The 24729-nt window shown below is 35.9% G+C and overlaps 1 protein-coding gene across 16 annotated transcripts in view; it reads left to right on the forward strand.

Annotated features, from left to right (window-relative positions):
* Window positions 1-24729, forward strand: part of PEX5L (peroxisomal biogenesis factor 5 like) — a 220983-nt gene that overhangs the window by 129533 nt on the left and 66721 nt on the right. For all 16 annotated transcript variants that reach the window (XM_079156366.1, XM_079156355.1, XM_079156353.1 and 13 more), the window contains 4 exons: window positions 7429-7540; window positions 15218-15412; window positions 16382-16505; window positions 17382-17478. In XM_079156366.1, coding sequence (XP_079012492.1) covers window positions 7429-7540; window positions 15218-15412; window positions 16382-16505; window positions 17382-17478 — 528 coding nt within the window. The remainder of the gene's footprint in view (window positions 1-7428; window positions 7541-15217; window positions 15413-16381; window positions 16506-17381; window positions 17479-24729) is intronic.

Below are 24729 nucleotides of genomic sequence, written 5' to 3' on the forward strand. Positions count from 1 at the left end.
TTAGAACTCAGAAAGTGCTGACCCCTTGAGATTTGCTCATTTTGCTTAATGTCATTTTTAATTCTGAATTAACAAATGAGCTCAAGTTCATGCTGTCCTAGACTGACACTTAAACAGTATGTAAACAAGTGTGCACTGATGAAAGTTTTGCAGAGGAAAGCCAATGTGACTTACCAAGTCTGTGTGGGAAAAGCCTCTTTAGATCTGTACTATCCAATACAATAGCTGCTAGTCACATGTAGGCACTGGGTACTTTCAACTTCTCAAAACTGAGATATGTTATAAGAATAAAATGGATAGATTTTGAACACCTGATTTAAAAAAAAAGTGTGCAAACTATTACTTCAATAATTCTCATATTGACCACATGTTAAAATGATAATATTTTAGATATATTGGGTTTAAAAATATATAATATTGATTTCACTTGGGTTTTTTCACTTTTTAAAAAATAGCTACTGGAAATTTTTAAATTACAAGGCTCTCAGTACATTTCTATTAAGTGGTGTTGCTTTAAAATGTGATAGTATAACAAATCCAATTTGAGAATAGAAAAATAAGTGCCAAAAAATTGTATCATAGGGAAAAATCCATTATCTTTATGAGAATGAAATAGCTTTAGCAAGTATTTTTCTCTCATAAGGAATCTTGAGAAATTTTCATTTCAACCATATCTCCTGGATACTTTTTTTTTTTTTTTTTTTTTTTTTTTTTTTTTTTAAGCAAGCTACATCTGACTCATTTTTCCAGAAGAGCACAGCGTCTTAGTACTGTGTTTTAGGTCCCTTCTGGTTAAGGGATTTTTGTTTTTTTTTTAATTCCACACTAAACCTTTGTTTTCCTATGTGTCTCACTCTTTACACATCACTATTTATTTAACTTTGTGTCTGATAAAGATAAAAGGATAAGGTCCTTGACTGGAAGAACAATCTGAAGCCTTCTAAACATGACTAAGTTTGATTTCTATTAACCAACTTAAAACAATTGCCTTAGTTATGTTCTCCTGCCTGCCCCAGATGTTAGTACTACCCAAATCACAAATGCTAATATCTGTTTGTTTCCCTACATATAGACTCATTTTATAAGTCTGACTATCTTTTGTGGAAAATGTTTGTAGTTGTCAGTTGATTGACATTTAATTGAAGTCGAAGAATTGAAAGTTATCTCATGGCTTGCCTGGATAAGAAGAGCCTCTGGGATTTGCAACAAGGGAACTGGAGGGTGGGCATTAGTACCATTAGCGCATAGGAACTTACTGTCAGGTGCCAGATTACCATGGCAGACCTCTAAAAGTCTGAATGTTTAAGGGATGTATGGTAACAATTTAGTTGTCTTTTTAATAGATTGAATTAGTTAACTTAGCTTGATATTAGTGAATCTCTCACAATAGTTACTATTTTGATATGTATTGCACAAATATCTAAACTTAAATAGAACTAATAAGACCATAAGTAAGTAGTTCATCAATTATAAAATTATGAATGACAACCTACATAACAAATGACACATACTTTAAATCAACAATGTCACACATAGCAAAGGAATTTTTTAAATGCTCACATATACCTAAGCATATTTGTGTTTTGTTCATGTAGAAACAAAACAAGCTTAAGTTTTTCTATCATTTAAATGAGATAAAAGATATATTTATTATTAGAAATTTTTTAAATCAGCATTACAAATATAAGCATATACTTATCATGTGCAAAGCCCTGGGTTCAATCCCCAGCACAAAAATATCTGTCAATTGTTTTTAACTTAGTGTCAATGTTTTAATTTTTTAAATTATTCTTTAAGCACTAAAATACTTAAATATAAAAATAAAATGTTACTCTAAAATAATAGTTTGATTATTAATCAGAAAGATAATTTATGGACTAGTGAATTATTATCCTTTATATTATTTCCTCATCTAAAATGTGTTTTGCTTTTCAATATGTTATCATAAACTTTTTGCTCTAAATTTTTAATGGAAGATCTGTGCAATGTATTTTTTTAAAGATAAATCAACTGAAATTTCAGTCACAAAGCAAGCAATATAAACATATGCTAGAGTTTAAGTAACAGCATTTAAAAGTAAAATACTTTCTTTTCATCTTGGTTAAATAGTCCTGTAGAGCTCAGATCACATAATGACTTAATTTTTAAAAATTGAAACTAGAGTAATTCAAGTTGAACTAAGGTTAATGTGTTTTCAGATAAAATTTTAAGAAAGAAAAAAACCCATTAACACCGGATGATATTGTCTACATGTGTATTGTGACTAATAGTCCCACATCAACCGACCAGTCTGAATAAGTCCTGCTTCAGTTGAAGTCATTTTATTTGATTTGCAAAGAAGGCGTAAAGACTCAATTGTCTTTTGATTTCTGATTGATTTAATTTAAAAAAAAAAAAACAAAACAAAAAAAAAAACCCCTCCATGTAAGTTCTCGCCTTTCTGCTTACCCGTTTTCCCTCAAACGCTCCAGATTTGCTTTTCTGATTTAAAACCTCTGGAGGAGGTAGTCAGGCTAAGCCTTGAGGTTTCAAGCTTCCTCCCACTCAAGTCCGCCCAGGTCCTTCTCTGGGTGCTGCATGGTGCAGGGCAGGCATAGGCTTCATTTCCATTTTCTCATGAGGCACTCCCTCTTGGCATTCCTGACTTCCTGGTAGAAGACTTACTTAACATCCTTTGTAAAAGACGTGCATTTGGAAATGTTCCTTTAGGTACTAGATTTCCAAACATTTAAAAGATGTGACGCCAGGAGGAAATGGACTTAGATGTGTAGTTAATGTCTGCGAGAAAATTGCTAAACATTTCTGAGGACAACTGACCTCTGTGAATTGCTGAAATGCAGTAGGATATTTAGGATGGCAATGTAATCATTCTTTTGTACAGTTTGCCATTCAGTTAAACTGCATAAAATCACTCAGCATTTCTTAATCTGCTACTGTGGGATCAAAACATTGATTGAATAAGGTCTTTCCTTCTCAAGGAAGTTACAGTCTAGTGAGGAGTAAATCATAGGAACGTGGAGAGGGCCTCATGCCTGGTACTGAAGGAAGTTCCTAGACAATGTGTCCATTAAATGGGGTCCTGAAGGGTCTTTTGCCTTTTCTCTTGTTGTTTGCTCTGGGGATTGAACCCAGGACTTCTCATATGATAAGCAAATGCTCAACTACTGAGCAAATCCTCAACTACCCGCAACCCTAGAAGGGTTTTTGCACTCATCCAAATATTGAGAAGGATTCAGAGCACATAAGAGATGAAAATTTTTCAATGTAAACAGTCTGAGACAAAAGCCTTAGCAACTAACAAAGTGAATCTTTTTAACTCAGCTATGATAATCTGATTAGACCAAAATTGTACTCACTCCAACTCAGCTTTCAAAAAGAATTAGAAACCTCAGACTTACCTTTTATTATTTTTGTGACACCAATGTACTCTGTCCTCAAAGATGAAATGAAGGAATTTCATAAGGCATAAAACGAAAGGAAGTAATTCCAAAAGCAAATCATTAAATCTTATCTTACCAACACGTAAGAAAAGAATAAATGACATAAAACTTGGAAGTAAAGTTTAGAGGGATTACCTGAAGAATTCAGTTCAGCTTGAAAATTTCTTCATGACCTAAAAGATTCATTCTCAATTCACCAAAAGAAAAACCATAAATCTGTTTGCAAGTGAGGAGTGGAGCACCAGGAAAACTCTTAAAATTTGTACAACATCTGTACAAATAAAAATAAAATAGTATTTCCTACAGCTAAAATAATTAGTCTTAAATCCATGCAACTGAAGACACAATTTAATTGAACTGTTTAAGATGGATATTTTATATGTTCAACTTGTGCCAAATCACTACCTCCTTTGGCAGCCATTTATTAAACCCCTGTTGCATGCAGACGTATTTGAAGATGAGAAAGATGTAAATAAAACTAAGCTATAGTTGTCTTGGATCTCAGTCCTTCAAAGATCTCTTTCTCTTTGTAGTATCTCGTTTCATCGTCCACATCTCCATCAAAACCAAAACTCTTTCTGTTCAGTTTCAACTCCCTTTCCATGCTCTCCATCATGGTGCCCCTCATATGCCTCTTCACCTGGCAACGCCATAGTCATCCTATACTCCAAAAGGAGCATTTCTCAACAGCTAAGCTGTGCTCCAGCTTGGAAAACACTGACTCAGAAAGTAATTTGTTCTTTCCCTTTGGTTTATATTTGTGGACTAGAGCCATAGTTGCGCCACAGTGGTGGGAGGTGGACCATTGTATGCTCCCAGCAGTCCAGTTGTGCACTATGGTCAGCAGGTATGGAAGAGACACAGGCCTCAAGGCAGAGGTCTGTAAGACTAGAGAGGCTCTCTGGGGTCTCTCTAAACAACCTCCCCTCTGGTAGTCCTTTCTTCCTGTGCTGATTAAGTCTGGGAGTGTGAGAGGAGCTTTCTCCAGAAAATACATCTGAAATTTGAATAAGAGACTCCAATTTTTTTAAAATTCCTATTTCCTTTGATAAAGCAGACTTGTCTAAAAGGATAGCCCTCTCATTGATTTGTGCCCTTTCCTTGTTTTTCCATTTGGATGTGTATGTGGACAAAGGTCTCACTCTCTAGAATTCTATCAGAGTATGGTTTTTCAGCATTTGGAACTAAAAGTATCTACAGAAATCAAACACCCCGCTTTTCTAAAACTATAAGTAATTTACACCTGTTCCTCATAGATATGCACAGAGTTGTGATTAGGGATACATTCTTTGTCCTTTTTTGTAAACAAAGAGTAGAAGGGAAATTTTGATGTAATGTCATTTATATTTATCTACATTAAAATTGATAGAGGTTGAGTATCCCTAATCCAAAAATCTGAAATCCGAAATGCCAGAATCCAAAACTTTTTGAGAATCAACATGATGCCAAAAATGGAAAGTTCCATGTTGAACCTCATGACCAAAACAGAGGCACTTTAAAAAAAAATGCACAAAATAACCTTCAGGCTACATGCATGAGGTATATGTGAAACATAAGTGAATTATACATTTAGACTTGAATCTCATCCCTAAGATATCTCAATTTATGTATATATATAAATATATAAATACACATATTTTATATATACAAATATATACACACACATAAACACCCATGTGTATCTATATATGCAAATATTCCAAAACCCAAAAAGATCAGGAATCTGAAATACTCCTGATTTCAAAGAAGAGATACTCAACCTGTATTTTCAAAATCATGACTAAAAGGACACAGTTATTATTAATCATCTGTTAATAAAATTATATTTTTCCTCAGAGAAATAATGGTTGTCACAGGATGGTTATGACACCATACTTTTTCATACTTTTTAAGTCACAGCTATGCTAAGTGAATGTAGTCTTTGTGCCTTATTCACTTTAGCCAATGGGTCAGTAAGACCTCGTCAAGAGGCCAGTAATCAGAATGCCCTGCTCCATTAGTGCAAGCCTATTAAAATAACTTGCATGAGTATAGTGTGGTGCCATATTTGATGGTGGTGTTCATCTTCCATGAAAGATCATGACACATCAGAATTCAGATCCCACTTGACATTGCAAATCAGGATAACATTACTATAGTAGTACCATACTAGAAGGGTTCGTTGCACTCAGCACATGTGATTAAAAGAGCAAATTCTACCAGGATATATGCATTAATGTGTGGTTCCACTGGGAACTGATACATACTTACAGTTTGTATATGAACTACCTAAAAATGAGAGACAGATTCTGGGACACTAATCACCAATCACAAAAGTTCACAGAATTACTGAAATTTATCCATCTCTTCATTTTCTAGAGTATTATATTCTATACCAGTACTTTCAACTACATTTCCCAATAATAAAATTGACTTTTATGCCAGAAAATATTATAATAACTCCTAAATTCAAATATACTGTGGTATTTACAAAAACTCAAGTATATTTTATCTCACAAGCATGGGAGACTCATAGCCCCTCGACATTTAAAAATATTGCAATATAAAGAAGATGGGTTGTACCCAAGATCATTCAAATTCAGAAAGCAAAATGCAAAATGATTCAGAGTTTCACTCCCAGATTAAAGGAGTATCAAAAAATAATAATAAAAAGTTTAAAACCTAAGCAGACCTTTGGTTCGTAATAAAATTTGTGAGATTCTATACACTTAAACAAAAATTGAAGAAATATCTGTCACTGTAATTTGGAAACTAAAAGGACAAGGGCATTCTCAATGCTTATCCCTCAAAAACTTTCACAAATTAATATGTATGAAAAAAAGTTTCCCACTCTATATCAGACTCTTGAGCTCTACTGGAGATCTGATATTTGTTTATGTTTAAATAATAGCATGAATCTGTTGAAGTACCAAAGGTTTCCAGTGCCTGAATGACCACAAAATACTTCCATGTTGCTATTTTAGAAATATAGGATTGTGCTTTTTCCTTCCATATTTGTTAATATTGAGGTCCCTTGCATCTTCCAATGTCTCTCAGTTAGAATACCATTGACTGTGCCAAAGACACAATGAAGCAAAGGGAGTAGAATCCCAAAATATTTTGATTTGGTAATTCTATGCCACTCCTGAAAAACTCAGTTAATTTAGGGATTAATGGATTGTGTATCTTAATCTATTTCCCCCTTAACCATAGAAAGTCTGAATTCAAAGAGGTGCAGAATTACCAAAAGTAAGTAGTGGGTTGCCACTTATAATTAAGTACCCACTAAAAATCTACCTGAAAAATTGCAGAAGTTATAGAACAAGCTAATGGAAAAAAATATGATCAGATTTACAGGCATCTATTTTACAAAAGATTTTCACAGACATCTACTAGATGCCTATATAGTTAAAGTACTATTTTCTACTCTCTTGAAATAGCATTTGTTTCACCCTACGAAAGTATTTCTAGGAAATGTACAGGGTGTGTTTTAGGTGACTGAACCTTTTTAAGAGAGGGAGGAAAGGAGAATGTTCATCCATACACACTCACCCATGTGTTTGCCCTTCTCACCACATAGACACCAACTAACCAGTCCTTTCCAGGGCTCATCACCTCAAAGTCTGCGGCTGCCCCTGCAGATCTCACTAGGAGCATTCTGTCCAAGCGAGGAACAGAACTGGCTCTTAGCAACTATAATTCAATAAGTGTCATTTTCCACATATTAAAATTAGAGGATAATTCTAAAACTACTTCAGGAGGGAGAGAAATAAAAACTTTAGCTTTAAATATCAAACTTAGCTGCATCGGAAATACATTGACAGTGCTGAAAGACTCATTCCTGCCCTCTGGTATTTTTTTCTTTCTTGCTCCCACCCCATTATTTATTTATGTATGTTTTTATTTTCGGTAGGCTTGCTATTCCCATTTTGTTGCAAGGCTGCATTTTAATTCATCTGATTCTGCAGTTTAACAAAGCCCTTTGACACCTGTGTTCATTTGTTCTCAGCTGGTGAATGAGCAACAAGAAAGCAGACCCCTCCTGAGCCCCTCCATCGATGACTTTCTCTGTGAAACCAAATCGGAGGCAATTGCAAGGCCAGTAACGTCCAATACAGCTGGTAATTCTTTCACTTTTAACTGTGCCTCAAGTAGAGTTCGTTTTAACTGTGGTAAAATGCACATTTTTTTCCTTCCAGGCATTTTAAGTAGGGAATGATGTTTGCAACCAAATGAAACTTTAGAACATGTACTACTCAGCATAACTACTAAATCACTTTTTATTATATAAGAAACTACAATGCATATCACCCAAATGATTTTGCTGACTCTAAGTGTGCCCCTGTTACCAATTAATTTTTCGATGTATAATTTTATATTCATATCTTTGCATTTCAAGTTGTATCACATTCAAACAAAAGCATCTGTCTCAAAGTAAGTTCTGGTTGATGGCCCAATTATTTCTGGAAATATCGCAGTAAAATAAAAATGGGGCAGTCTTTCCAAGTGACTTCAAATGACAATTAAAATGTTCTACAACCATAGGACAGTAGAAAGTCAGTTTCATTTTCTGATAAACGTGTTTCTTGCTCCCTTTTACAAATTATTTGAACATTCCAATCTGTCTGAACATTTTTCTGTAATTAAATATACTCCAAGAGTAAACTATCATCTGCTCAGTGCCTGGGCACACGTAGAACCTATATTTCAAAGTCTCAACCCAGAGAGCGAAGGCAGCCACTGGCATGAATGACGCTTCTCTAACAGAGCAGACTTTCTGCACTGACTTCATTTGGTCAAAATATATATTTAAGGTGTGTCATTCAAAGAAGAATGAAAAAAGAATGTTTTAGAATCAAAGATTATGTTGGCTGTGTAGTACAGAATTTACAATAATCACATGCTGTCTTGTTGAACTTCCAATTTGCCATCACGGCCTCAGCTGGCTGTTGGCATATATATTTTGATTATACTTCAAAATGAAGAAAATCAGAGAAGAAGAAATTTGTGATTCTTCCCAAATGTTAAAAATTACAGGAATAAGAGGAACGAACATCACGATTGTGCCTTATGTGGGAGAACAGCCTAAGTTTCCAGGGTCAAATTTCATTGAGTTTTAACCCCAGCTCTATAACTATGGACAAGTGCTAAGTTTCCTCATCTGTCTAGAAATAGCTAAGTCTCAGTTTCCTTTTCTAACGATTGTAAGATCAGTATCTCAGAAGTGACCTGAGAAGATTAAATGAAGCAATCTATGAAATTCATTAATACCATATAAACTCTGATATGACCGTTTCTGTCAGATATCAGGTGAAAACAGTATTCCTGACACTTCCCTTTCCAATTGCATTACCTTTTGTAGTATCACATGAAAGCAATCATTTTCTAAATTCAATTATCACTTTGAGTAATCAAGAAAATAATACTTGGTATATTCTAGGCAGGAAATTAAATAAGTTCAGATTGTATCAAATCAGATTCAGCTTCCTGATCAGTCTCCCAAAACCACAAAACTACCCCAGAAAATACAAAGTTTTTTTTTTGAAAACGAAATCACTTAGGAAGGACCCTGCCTTCCCCGACCCCCTGACCTCCCCCATACGCACAGAGCAATTTCAGATGTGAACCAAAAGCTACTTTTCACTTTGGATTTCTAACACAAAAGAGAGAACTACAAAATATTAGAGGAAAAACATCAAAAGAAGGTGTAATTTCTTGCAATAACAACATATACAGCATTGTCCTCTATACTAGCTTCCTAGGACTGCTGTGACAAGGTACCACAATCTGAGTCAGTTAACAGAATCCTATTGTCACACAGTTCTGGAGGCTAGAAGCCCAATATCATGGTATCAGCAGGGCCACACGCCTAAGGGTCCTAGGGAAGGACTTGTTCCGGGTCTCTCTCCTCCTTTTTTTCTGGTAGTTCATGGTTGGTGACAGCATAGCTCCAACCTTCACATGATGTTTTTCTGCATGTGTGTCTCCCTGTCTGCATGTCTGATTCTATGTACCAATGTTCCCTTTTTAAAAAGGACACTAATCATTTTGAAATCATGACCTACCCTCCTCCAACATGACCTCATCTTTAATTACATTTCCAATCCCCTTATTCCAAAGGAGGTCACAACTCCAGGTATTAGGACTCCAGCATCAGAATGGAGGGGGACTCCATTCAATCCATAAAATTCTTCAAAGTAGGGATCTGAAAAAATAGTGTTCTGGGACTGCAGACTATTGTGGGTTTTTTTTTTTTTTTTTTTTTTTTTTTCAGCCTAGATGTTGAGTATGTCTGATTCACACAGATTTTTATCCTGATAAAAAAAGACTCGTGTTGAATAGTGTCTTCTAACCTTAAAAATATATCTCAGTGATTCACATAGATTTTTATCCTGACAAAAAAAAGAGGCTGTGTTGAATAGAGTGTCTTCTAACCTTAAAAGTATATCTCAGTGCAGAAACATTGTGTTTTTAAGTTCCTAAAGAGTATATAGTTCTTATATAAATCAATACAAAGTAAATGATATAGGAAATATTTTTTCCAAAGATCAGATGATCAAATGTTTTTCTCTACAAACACTGAAAGAACATTTTTTTGCCTCATAGAAGTTTTTATTATAATTTTTAAGTGATTCAATAATTTTTTTCACTTTATGCTTACTTTTTACATAAAGCTTAACTTTTTGTCATCCAATGATGATAACTAAGCTGACCAAATGAGGATGCTTTTCATTTTTCCTCAATTAATATTCTAAATTCCGTTTAACTCATCTATAATCCAGGTAGAGAGATAATTCTGTATTCCTAGATGGTAAGTTAAAATAATTGCTAACATTCTTGATTTTAAAATGGCAAGTAAATAAATTTTATATTCAGATTCATATGTCAACTGCTCTGAAAATAGCTAAGCAATAGATAATTTAAGAGTGATTATATTATAGCACAAATAATACTACAAAATTTGCAACAATAACTTGTTGCTATAATCTCCCAATAAATCTAATGCATGTTAAAGCACAGAAAGACTCTTGGCTAAAGATCAAGAAGAAAAAAAAAAGGTTCTTGGTTTGCATTTATCAAGCTACATAATCTAAAATATTTTATCCATAAACTTGAACCATTAGGTGAACAGTTACTTTAGAAGGGACGTTTTCCATGGTTTAAAAAAAAAAAATGTTAATCTCACTCCTTCATTTGGGGACCCCTATTTATAGGGAAAGAGCTACCCTTAAAATCTTGCCACCGCCACCTAATAAAATAGCTTAACTGCAAAGTAAGTGTAATATTTACAAAATACATTTTTATGAAGCTCAAGTGGTCATGAACCAATGAATGACATGGCTCTTGGGAGAACTTAGAAACTTGGGGAATCATTTTAATGACATATTCCAATAAAATGAAAAAGTTAATTCAATAAGTCAAATGTATTCTATTTGACATATCTATTTGAAAGTTTCTTGGATTGCCAACATTGAAATTATGCCTCATTGCACCATAGCGGTATTAATAGCATTGTGCTTAACACCAAAATATCAAAAAAGAGCTTCATACACATGTTATTTCATTCTGTTCTAAGCAGCCTCAACTCCCAGGGTCCAATGAAGTTAGGATACACTTGCAGTGCCCTGTTGGAGTCTTCCAGTTCAGTAGGCTGTGACCTTCAATTTTTGAGAGAGTTAGAAACAAATACTGGTAATGCATTATCTTCCATATTCAGGAAATTTTATCCAGTGGCATTAAGTTATTAAAAAAAGAAATTTTCTGAGATTGCTAATTATGTAAATCATGCCTCATGCTATGTAAAATGCCAAATAATTAGAAGCTAATAAATACATAAATAAATATCATATCAATAGAGACGGCACACTTCCTCCAAGTTCAGAGGAAGTCTAGAGAGGAGTGATGAAGAACACAGGTTCAGAGTGGCAGACCTATGTTTGAGTCCTGACATGAGCACTGATATACCAGAGTTTCCTCTTGCTGCTACCGCAAATGTAGTGGCCTAAATAATTTTATCATCTTAAAGTTCTGGAAGTCAGAAGTCCTCCAATCAAGATGTCATCAGGGCTACATTCTTTCAGGAGGGTCTAGGAAAGAATTTGTTTCCTTGCCTTTTCCAACTTCTAGAAGTCCCCTGAATTTTTTTAGCTTCTGTTTCCTTCCTCCTTTCCGAAACCAGCAGTGTAGCATCTTCAAAACCATCTGTAAACCTTCCATTTTCAAAATCACCTCAGTGAACTCACACCTCCCTCTCTGATTCTGACCCTTATGACTCTCTCTTAAAAGAACTCATGCAATTACACTGTAATATATATTTGTGGGGATTTTTTGTTATTTTAAAATACATATATATATATATATATATTTAATTGTCAATGGATCTTTTATTTTATTTAACTGTATGTGGTGATGAGGATGGAACCCAGGGCTTCATATATGCCAGGCAAGTGCTCTACCACTGAGCCACAATTCCAGCCCCAATATATATTTGAATTACTACTATTACTATGCTTATAGCATCATTCTAAGAGCTTTAGATAAAGTGCTTGATTCATTCATGATTTACAAAGTAGAGTTTTATTCTCATTTTAGGCAAGCAGAAACTAAGGCTCAGAGGGACTGAGAGCTTTCTCAAATCACATAGCTAATGCATGGCAGGGTCAAGATTTGAACTCAGGCAGTTCTAACCACTGTCCTGTGCTGCCTTATTTTATGTATAAGGACTACTTAATGTTGGGACACCAAACTGGGTTAGCTGACCTTAGGTGATAAAGACAGGACAAAGTACAAAAGGCACAACAAGGACAAGATAGAGCTGTTCAGAACAGTTTTTCCTTTGGAAAAATTGTGCCCACAGTCTATGAACCGAGTGGTGACTGACATATGTTCCATGTAGAAAAATATGTACATGTGAAAATAACATTATACCTAGAAGACATTTTATTGGATCTATATACACATGCACACATGCATGTGTGGCCACACATACACACATTTTTGCATCCCATGATAGGAGGAAGTTATCCTTAGTGATCTCACTTTAAGCACTTGAGTATAGGAACCCAAATCATCATGTGCCAAGATAATTTTTTCAATTGAGTTAAGAAGATCAGCAAAGTATATACCCCCTTCAATGCCTAGGCATATGGTCTTTGAAGCACATGTAGACCCAGAAGACCCTTATTTCTAAATCTTAACTAAAGGAGACATACATCCTTTAAATTGCCATTATCTTCCTTCAGATAGAGAAAGGCTGCCCCCATATTGTATTTTCAAAATTGTGGTTCTTGGAGAATTTCTCAGCTTCAAAGCTTGCCATGAGACCTCTAAGACACCTCTTTCATCAACTGGGTGACAAATAAGGCCTTTGTATGTGCTAAGCATTGGTTTTACCTTTGCAGAGAAAGAACAAAGGGACAGAGAGCTCAGAACAAACACAAGAAGTGCCCAGGACACTTTGGAGAGGAAAAGAACATTACTGAGCCGAGTTTGAATTAGCAATTCACTCTGTCAGTAATTCATTTATTCCAAACAGTGAGACGCAGAGAGAATTAAATCAATGCTTGCCAGTTATTATTTTGCAAAAAATGGACTTCCAATGTACAAGTAAATGATTCCTATATAATTTGCTTCTAAAAGAAGTCCAGGAGTAAGTGACTAATTCTTCGTTGGTGGTAGAATTAGTAAAAAGACATATATGGCATTTCAGAGACTGTCATCAGCTTCCTTCCTTTTGCTATTAGAAAGTCACATTGGGCCTGACGTCCTTGTCAAACTAACAGTGGTCTGGAAACTTCTACTTAACCATTCATTGGGTGGGAAGTGTGTGGTGTCCTCACCTATCTTGGCTGCCTGTCATGCTTACATTTTAGATATAAAACCAGGAAATTTAATTCTAAAAACCACTTCTTTCCCTCTACCTTCAAAGACTTTCTAACCACAAAACACTCCCCATATCTCAAAGAATCTCAGTGTTGTAAAGTGGCTCCCATCTTCTCAGGAAGACTCGGTTGAGATAAGCTGACACTTTCAGGCCATTTTATGATAAATTTATTTCATAGGATCCTCTATAGAACCAATATCTTTGTCTCATCCTCAATTTTAATCCCAACAGTGTTTCCTCTTTCTATCTGTGGATTTGATTCTGGCCTGAAATGGAAAGGAACAGGGAAAATAGAAGAAAAACAAAAGTCCCAAATTGGCCTCCCAAGAATAGAAATTTATTTTATTTCATTTTATTTCATTTCATTTCATTTCATTTCATTTCATTTTTGCAGTGTTGAGGATCAAACCCACAGCTTCATGCATTTTAAGCAAGTGGCCTACCACTGAGCTTCATACTTAACCCCTGATCCACAAATAACACTTACTGAGTACCTATCATAAGTCTGGCACTTCACACAAATTACATCATTTAATACTCATACCTAAAACTCTATTAATTCCCCATTTTTCAGATAAGGAAACTGAAATTAAAACTGCTCAAGGAACTTACCTCAACTCCCATAACTAAGCAGTGGTAGTCAGATCTCTGTACTTCATCAACAATAGCCAACCACTGTGATTTGGAATTGACATCAGAAAACAAGATGACTAAGAGTAAAGCCTGATGCTATTCTAAGGATCTCATGGGGATGACTAGCTCTTGAAGGTGGTGTAGTACTAAAGAAATCCTGCGTGTTCAGTGGAGCCCTGAAGCTGCCTTGAGTGGCAGGAGGGCAGAACAGATGGAAGGGCGTTGACATTTCAATAAAAATCCATTCTCCACTAAGAGGAAAAGCTGGGCTACTTAAGAAGAGGCATGGTGCCATTGTAGACTGGGCCAGAGAGGGTTAACATCTGGGTTTCTCTGTCCTTCAGTGGCTTCCAAAGCTACCTGGGTGAAGAGATCTCAAGCCAGGAAGCCACCAGGTGTGCTCTGGTGCTGAGGCAGCAAAACAGCAGGAGCTGATGGAGAAGGAGGGCTGGAGAGACCTTCTCTAACTGGACTTTTCTATTTCTCACAATGAGCTGGTCCAATACTAATTACCTGCCCTGTAAAAGAGAGCACAGGGTTAACAAAGCTTGCCTTTTAAATTCTCATTTGCCTAGTTTGCATTGGAACAAATAATTGTTTCTACTTTCATTAGAGTATTAAATACAATGTAATCAACCTGCTAGGAAATAAAAGCGTAACAGCTTTATAGCTGGTTACATTGAAATTTAAATTTGCATATTAAATAGCAAAAGCATTAACATGTGTACCTATTCATCAGCTATGGATTACAAAACACCTCTCCAGTGTGAGCCCAAACAGCATGCCATTTTCTGATTGAACTGCTTAATTAAATAAAAGATGATTAACAGCATTTTTATACCCCATATACTTTACTGTTTAAAATTAAAACACAAAGACATTGAGAAACTTCACTAAATTTCTGAACATGATAGATTGACTATTCTCTGGCAAGACCTCATTCTAAAATAAGCCCTTGCTAAAAATGAAGCAAAACAAGTAAATTGTACCTGAGCTCAGATTCAATTTTATCATCTTAATTTCATTCAAAACTCATCACTGCTAAGGCGGGTCTAAGTCCTAACTCACTGGTTCGTACTGTGCCAAATCTAGAGGAACATGAGGCAAACTTACCATCTAACAAATTGTCTTTATAAATCAATGGTAAGTCAAAGTAATTTGGTGATTCTAACCTCTCCTATCTTGGGTACAAGATCTCTCTGTACCCAACTGAAACCTATTTTTAAAAAATAAGTACAGAACGGTAAATGAAATTATCTTAACCTCTTCCATTTCTTGATAGTGTTGACCACAGGCTTGGATCTCCTGGACCTGAGTGAACCAGTGTCTCAAACCCAAACCAAAGCCAAGAAGTCAGAGGCCTCATCAAAAACTTCATCCCTCAAGAAAAAGGCTGATGGATCTGACCTTATCAGCGCAGATGCTGAGCAGAGAGGCCAGCCTCTCAGAGGCCCAGAGACTTCATCCTTAGATTTAGGTAAGGCAATAATGTATGGTGGCTGCTGCCCAGCCTTGCCCTGCTGGAGCTGACACAACAGGGAAGTTCCTCAGATGATTTTAAACCAGTGAACAACGAAGTAGAAAAGATGAAGTTCATTTAGGAAACTGGACAGGACAGGGCTTCTTTTGTGTTTGAACTGAATACTGCTACGGAGCTCCGACTTTGCATAAGTGGTATTGATTCATTCATTTACACATCAACTCACATATACTGAGTTCTTGAGAGATGCCAGCACCATGCTAGGAATGGGCGTTACAAATAAAAGTAACTTGCTCTCTAAGAGCACTCAGTCTAGAGCAAGAAAAGACACAAGTAAACACCTCTAACACTAGGCCCAGGGACAGTCAGACCAAACAGTGACCTATAACAACTTTAGGTATGTGTTCAAGACAATCATATCAGCTACCATTTATTCTTGGCTTAAAATGTCCAGGAACTATTCTATACTTTACATACATTGTCTCACTCAATCATCACAACTCTGAAATAAGTGAGAAACCAGGTTTTAAAATTTGACATTGAAGTTCACCTCCTTAAGCAAAATTTCTTTCTAGAAACATTCTAGAAGTGCTCTAAAGCCACCTCTTGAACTAGAGGCTGGTAGATAGAACTTCATATGCACAAACTACACCAGATCCCATGGACTCATTCTTAAACTTGAAAATACACATAACCCTTGATATAATAAATTCAGGTAAAACTACTTGATTGCTTCAATTATAAAAACAGTTCAATTTACCTTAAGAGGCATCATTTTTCTTTAGCTGCACTTTTTAATTCATTTTCACGCCTCATTGAAAAGGTAAAGATTGGTCTTGGATCTTAAGAAGATGGGCTGAGTAAAGGTCACCTGGATAAGTCTTCTCAATCTTAATTGATGTCTCTTCTCTCTGCACCTCATGCTCTCGCCTGGGCTCCCTAACCCCCTTCCTTTCTTCTGAGTAGACATTCAAACCCAACTGGAAAAATGGGATGATGTTAAGTTTCATGGAGAGCGAAATAGCAAAGGGCATCCAATGGCAGAGAGAAAATCATGTTCATCTAGAACAGGATCGAAAGAACTCTTATGGTAAGACTTTAATACCAGAAAATAGCTACTGGTGTGTCAAGTGTGTGTGTGTTTCTTTCATGCACTGAAGTAGCCAATGAGTTAAGTTAATCCATGCATAATAACCTCCTACATAACAATGTTAAATATAATGGCTTCCACTAACTCTAAATTTTCATCTGAATTGTCCGAAATTAAGTCCATTCAGCCAATAAGAATTTGAGGAGGTTTAGGATTCAATATTTGTTGATGATTTTCTGAATCTGTTACTGGACTATTAGAAGAGCTGTTTATATATACATACATGAGTGAGTATATTTATTATATTACATATATTGTAGTTAAATTAAATTTTTTGGGTTATTCAGGTAAACTTTTCTGGCTTTCTCTATCATCCACCTAAGGCAATGTAATAATTAAGAATATCCATAAATACCCCTAGGAAGATCTGCCTTCCTGGATTTTACCATGTTTTTGAAACTTCCTGAAGGACAGTACCTATTTCAACTTTCTGCTACCTTGCACCTGTCAACTTATGATGACATCTTAAAATCTATATGAAGAATAGAGTGAACTTCTCCCTCCCCTCCAAAATAAACACAATGCTTTTTCATGAAGTAGAGTCTTCTCTTCCAAAAATGGCATCGCATTATTTTTCTTTTAGCCCATAATTTAGCTGAACTCTAATCAAACACAGTAACACCTAATACCTATAGCCAATTAAATCATGAAAGTGGTCACTATAATGGAAATTTATAAAAATTATCTTTCTCATCAGAATTCCAATGAGAGCTTTGCATGGCTTTCAAGGATCCACATTAACTAAGTGTCTTGGCTGGATTTCTAGCTGAATCTGTTTCTTGATGTACATTAATTTCCTTAATGTATCCATCATAGGTCTTCAGAGCACAGATCTCAACCAGAACTGAGTAGTGGGAAGAGTGCCCTCAACTCTGAGTCGGCTTCAGAGTTGGAATTAGTGGCTCCAGCACAGGTAACAAAGCCAATTCTTCTTCAGGAAACCTATCTGTTCTACTAGAAAATATATAGATATTGCATTTAAACTTGGCACAAAAAGTTTGAAGTCTTTTTCTGTATTTTGCATTTTGTGTGTTTTCTCACCTGGTAGCTGTCTCAATGCTTAGAATAACTGAATAGGTGTGTATATGTATATACATGTATGTTTGGCGGGAATATGTGTTAATGAATCCACTGTGTACTTAACACTTTTTGACTATCCCATTATTTTGCAATACAAAATTTGTTCTACTTCAGGATTAGCACTATTTATGTAATAGGATCCAAAGAAGAGGAAATTATATCTTGAGTGTTTGTTCACATCTATGCCCTGTGGAATAAGATACTTACTATACATCAGAAACTTGCCTGTTAGATTAAGATAAATTTCATGCCAAAGAATATATTATTTCAGTTATTAGCAGCAATGATGATCTTAGTAAGAGCTCCCATTGTGAATGCCCACTAAGTATTAGGGACTTACTATGTACTTTTCGTATGTTATATCTACTACTCAAATAATCCTGTGAATTATTATTGGCTGCACTTTAAACATACTTAAAAATATTCTTCAGTCAAACATATTTTTCTGGAGCATAATCACTGGTGGGAGTGGAGTCTGAGCCAGATCTGTTTGTCTACTGCTTGGCCCCCGACTCCAACGTAACACACTTCTATAACTATTCATCCCCTGTGGTTAAGACCATCTCGCCTATGATTCTAAGAGGGCCCAAATTGGTCTCAGTCTTTTCATCCCCTGGAGTGTTTTTCAAGGCTGCAGTCTTGACCTAAAACTATAGAGAGTTCTTGAGAAGTGTGTGCCCACTCACATTTATGCAATCTGCAGTCTAGCTGAGGTGAGACAAAGTGCTTAAGGAAAACAAGTGGGCAGAAATGAGCGGGAGAAATTTTCTAGAGTTAATTAGATGGAATGTTGAAACTAAGAGGGGAAATAATGTATTTGAGGTAAAATAAAGGGTTAACTATGATAGCAAATATTATTGAGCACTATGACTAGAGCTTCTAATATAGATCATTTGATCCTCACAAAAGGCTGAATGAGGTCAGTCCAGTTATCTGCCCACCCCCATTTGTACAGATGGGGAAACCAGAACACAGTAAAACAAAGAAACTTATCTGTGTACCTACAACTCCTAAGTGGCGGAGAAAACAAGAACACAGAGAGGGAATGGAAGGCCCCTGGAAACCTTGCTAAGCCACCAGTAGCACTCCATACAAACACTTCACCCTCCTCAACAGAGGACGTGACCATTCCCAGAACTCAGCTGGAAAACAAGTCAACTAACTTTCTGAACAAATCGCCCTGCCAACCTTAATGAATTGTAAATGTAGCATGAAAGAATATTTTCTTTCTCTGTATTCATTCCAAATGTATCTTTTTTTAAAAGAAAAATTACAGCACTTATTAGAAAAACATTTCTTGGTAAGTGCACTAGAGATTTAGACTCAGCTAAAGTAATTGGTCCTATTTCATAAACTGGAATCCTTGGAACAATTTAATTTGGCAATAAAAGATTTGTTTCAAAAGCAGGGTGAGACTCGGCACAGGTGGGCTGTTCTACAGCAAGCTGGGGCAAGAGAACAGCTGGGGTCCTTGGTTACCATAGAAACCCACAATGCCTTTATCTTATTATCCCAATGACTGCTACTCTCCTGCTGGCTGTCTGCTTCCATCCCACCACATGGTCTTTCCACTTACTCACCAGCAGGCCTTACTTTAAGCAAACACAGTGTGCTTTGGAAAATTGGTATGAAATTCCTTATATTGTCTTCCAAAATACAGTTTAAAATGTGCAATGAGAGTTCTGTCTCTAGGTAAATCTTAGTGAATCCTTTTAGAAAGATTATTATTTATAAAGAATTTACCCTTGTTTTTTTTTACTCACCTTGCATGTTTACTTATCAAGATTGATTCAAACTAAGAAAATACATAATCCTCTAGTTTTGATTCTAACTTATCATGAAATAAGAAAAATTTCATGAATTTGAGATCTAATACTATATCTAAAACACCAAGTCACTCAAATGGAGTAGCAAGAGAATGGAGTGATTGGTCTACTTGTAATAAAAATGAGTGGGTCCTCTCAGAGGAGAGCAACAACTTATGTCCCAGCATTTCCTTGAGATGAGAAGGAGATTATTAGAGGATCCTGCCCAGTATCACTTCTCGGCTCTGGGTTGACAGACTACATTAGCTAACAACCTAAGGGCTGCTCTTGGTCACCTTGGCCTTGGCTGATAGGTCCTCACTGGAACTGGTTTTATAGAACGTATGGCTGGTGGGCTTCAGTACTTACAAAAAGAGGAAATTGGGGCATAGAGTCACACCACTCATGAACCATCTCAGCCCTTGTTACCGCTGCACTCTCACTCAGAGGAAAGGCAAAAAAATGTTTTCTTCGCTCTTGAACCTACATATGTTACCCTAGTCAGTAGCTTGACAGGTGAGGAACTTTACAAACCCTGTCTTATACTCACATTTCAGACTCACAAAGAAAGTGGAAGCTCACAATGTGAAGAATACTCATGTTTTTTCGTTTTCTTTTCAAGATAGGAAAAGGAGAAAACATAGTATAGTCTCTTTCAAATAGTGTTTTGAATACACTAATCAGAGTGGAAGGAGATTACAATAAATTATTTAATCTCTATATACTTAAGAAGAAAGTTTCTTGACACTTATGCAAACTGTGCAATTAGTGTTCCCTAGAGTTCATTGTTTAAAGAAATCGTGCAATCTGAAAAATTAGAAAATGTTTGAATAAATGAAGAAAACACAGAAAGTAATGATGTAAAATTAGTTTTTCTATAAATGTGTTAACATAGTGATTGGTGAGGCAAAAGAAAAAGACTTCAGCCTTGGCTGAAGAAGAATAGTTCAAGACTTCCCGTTAGAGTTTGGACACTCCAAGACAGGCTCTTACAAACCTCAGTAAGCTTTTGCCAGAATGTGCAGCAGCAGGCTCTCCCGATGCTTAGTCACGACCAGGTAACCACTGATTTTGCCACCTTTGGCACAGAGAATGCTGCCTTTCACATAATCATTGTTCCAAACCAGAACAATTTGAACTTTGAGTGCAAATATGTTTTCTTTTAAAAAGGGAATGTATACTGATGGCTGCCATTTATTATATACTTCATGTGTTTACTATGAGATTACATTTCTTTTATATTATTTAAAATGCTTATAAGAACCTTGTGAGTTAACATCATCTCCATTTCGCAGATGGAAATGTGTATTAGACAGAAATAATTTTCTCCAAGTAATGCAGCTGAGAAACCAGAATTCAAATCACACTCATCAGCTTGTAAAGTCCTTTATCTTAACCACAGACCACCTCATATCAACCATGTCCTTAATGCACCCAAACTAACTCACACCCATCTATTTCCTTTCTTATTGAAACCCTGAGCTAAGTAATTTGAAAGAATATTTTCACTGAATTCCAGAAACATTGGAAGACAAATTATGATTGTCATCTGATTTGATACCATATAGGATTTGGTGCCTCCCGTACCTAATTTCATTCTCAACCTCTTACTTCAAAAGAATGGCTAATGACTTCCATTTCATTCCATTTCAGTTCAACAAAGTGACTGTATAAAGCCATAAGTGAGGCAATAAAAACGTCAGAAAGATGAGTTAGATTATAAGAAGTATTAGACCTTTAAATCTAATAGAAACATTAGATACACTGTAAATATTGATAGTTTTGTTTGTTGGAAGACAGTACAGTTATCACATCAACATCCCATTTCCCCTCTGGGCCACACACACAGCAAGCTATTGAAGAGAAGGAATGGTCAAAGATGGAAGGAAAGAACAAAGAAAAGAACTTGAGAAAAAAGGAAATAAATCCAAAGAATCAGTCTCAGCATAATAGGAAATCTATACATAATAGTTTCTCAGCAAATGTTTGTTACAGTGGAGGGGGAAAAGCAACCAAGGGAATGCTAAGAAAAAGTAAAACAACACTTATCAAATATAACAATAGAAGCAGATCCTAAAAGCAGAAAGGACAGAATTAAAATTTTATTCTTGATCACTTTGGAAACTAATTTTTTAGTTATACATGGTAATGGACTATGTATCTCTATTTAAAATCAGCATTTATTTGCCTTAATGTTCTGCATAGAATTTCACAGTCATATGGAGATGAGGAAAATGTATTGTCATAGCCTCTACAAAGGAAATTTGCCCTTGACACATGACAGACAGCATTCTTTGTGTACCTCCCATGACAAATGGCTGTTGAGCAATTAAGAAAAGAACTCTAAGCATCTCTATGAAGCCAGAGTTTCAATAATCTGCTCCAGTGTAAGAATCCAATTCTTCTTCATTGACCACTAAACTTAAGGCTTTAAACACATACTTTTTTTAATGATCACGGATCTTACTTGATACACACTAACCTAAAAGATAGTAACAAAAGCCAAGTTTTACTAAGCACTTACTATGCCCTATGTATTTGTACTTACATGAATCATAGTATTCAGTTCTTACAGGGATCCTACAAGTACATATACACTGTACAGATGAGAATAAAGAGATTAAGTCATTTGCCCAAGGTTGCCAGCTAGTACTAAATGGTCACCTAGGTTGGACCTCAAGCAGATACTAATGACAGTGCTTTTAAAGTCACGCAGTCATTAAAGTTGTTAATTGTTATATTTTCCTTTTATACATATTCCCTTTTCCCCCTTTTAATTTCTTTTGAAAGAATGCTGAGCTTCTGAAATGCATTTTGGTGGGAGAGTTCTAGCAATAATATAAAGGCAGGTGGCTGAGAAGTCCTGAACAGCCGTCAGAGTGGCGAGGCAGGGGTACCTTACATTGTGACAGCCACAGCCACGAATCCAGCAATTTTCAGATCAAAATTTTGATCACAACCATAACTTCAAATAAAGAAAATGAAACACAATATTCCTTTTGAAAAGTTATTCAATTCTTTCTTCTCTCCCTTTACCTAGTGCTTATCATTTAGAACAAACAACAGCTGGAGGAATGAAAAGCTTTCTTCTTTGAAGAGTGTAATACCCTAAGATCCAATTAGCTTAAACCAATTAAAATGCCATTTTTAAAACCAACGTATTTCCAGGAGGTTGCTATAGCTGTGGAACATTTTTCAAAATCATGCAAAAAGAGAAAAGGTCACAGTAGAGCACATGTGTGATCTGCAGAGTTCTACCCACACACACATAATGCCAATATCTATATAAAAGCTTCTCTATGTGGGTCCCAGCCCAGCAAGAGCAGCATCATCACCCAGCAACTTATTAACAATGCAGATTGTAGGACCCCTCCCCAGTCCTGCTAAATCAGAAACCCTGGGGAAGGGACCCGGCAATCTACATTTTAACAAGCTCTTCCAGGTAATTCTGATGCCCACTAAAGTTTGAAGACCATGGATACAGAAGTTGTGCTATCAAAACAGCTGCAACTCAAACTTATGGATACAGTTATCTTGTTTATCATACCTCTATTTAGGTACTAATCAATATCAACACTTTAGAAGCATTACATATATACATTTTCCCAAATTAAACTTTTGCCTATAAACAGTACAACAGTATTTCATTCTGTTTTTAACCAGCATGGACATACTGCTAGATTGTAGGAAAGTTTCATAATTTAAAATTGTGTACTTATTTCAGTTTGAAACTGCCTCTGCTTACATTTAGCATTTATGTATGGTTCATAGCATTTATTATGCTTCCTTGGGCAGGGTAGGGGGAGGTAAGGTAGATAAAACTTGTCTTAGAAATAACCTAAGGTCTTTCTAACAATATGGAAAATAGTGCTTCCCTAAATAGTAATTGTACTATCAAAATAAAATAGCATTTGCACAGTAAGATTCTGTTTGTACTTGTTTGCAATGGAAGAGAGAATATGAACTGTAAAACTAGAATCCTGAGAGAGAAATTCTGCCTCTTCTTCCTGATAGACGGTGCCCTTTGTATCCGTGAGCCATAATCCAGCTGGGTCGTGAAACATTGATGAAGAAAAGAGCCAGTGACAGTAATGGAGTTCTGTTAGGTCAGACTTCACAGGAAAGCAGATCCTGTTTCACTGGCAAAAGTGCCTGCTAAGAAAAGGCAGTGTCTTGGACAAAAATATCAGTGCTTTCTTTTTCTTGTAACACCATTCATGGGTCATTTATACCATCATAAAAATGCACTGAACTATTTATTTTTTATTTACTTCTAACTAACAAATGAAAAATATGTATATTTATCATGTACAGCATGATGCTTTGAAACAGGTATATACTGTGGAATAGGTTGATTGAGCTATAATTAGCATATGTATTATCTCTCAGACTTATTTTTTGTAGGAACACTTAAAATGTCTCTTAGTAACTTTCAAAAATATAATACTTATTAGTTTGTCACCATACCATACAATCAATTTCTTGAACATATTCCTCCTTTCTAAAGGAAATTTTATGTCCTTCAACCAACATCTCCTCCCCTACCCCACCTCCCAGCCCTAGTAACTGCCTTACTACTCTCATTCTGTGAGTGCAGCTTTTCTGGATTGCACGTGTGAGTGAGATTATGTGGTATTTGTCTTTTGGTACCTGGTTTATTCCATTTAATATGATGATGTCCACAAGTTTCATCCATGTCACAAATGACAGAATTTCTGTCTTTTTAAAAGCTGAATGGAATTCACTTGTGCAAACGCAACACATTTTGTTCATCCATTCATCAGTTGAGAGACACTCCTACTGCATTTTTTTAATATTGCGAAGAGTGCTGCAGCAAATATGGGGGTACAGATTTCTCCTCAACATCCGATTTCATTTCCTTTGGATATAAACCCAGTAGTGGGATTGCTGGGCCATCTGGTATTTCTATTTCTAATTTTTTAAGGAAGTACCACACCCTGTTCATAATGGCAGTACGGATTTACATTCCGATCAATTGTGTGTAAGGGTTCCCTTTTCTCCACATCTTCTCCAACACCTGTTAGGTTTTCTTGTATCGATTGTAGCCATTCTAACAGATGTGAAGTAAGATCCCTGAGGATGGTGGTGTTCAGTATTTTTTTTTCATATACCTGTTGACCATTTGTAGGTCTCCTTTTGAAAAATTCAGGGTCTTCTTCCCATTGTTTAGCAGTGTCACTTTTTTCCTTCTACTGAGTTGTTGGAAAGCCTTACAAATTTTGAAAGTTAATCCCTTATCAGATGCATCATTTGCAAAT

The sequence above is a fragment of the Sciurus vulgaris genome, assembly GCF_902686455.1.
Source record: "Sciurus vulgaris genome assembly, chromosome: 10".
In the NCBI taxonomy this organism is placed as follows: Eukaryota; Metazoa; Chordata; class Mammalia; order Rodentia; family Sciuridae; genus Sciurus; species Sciurus vulgaris.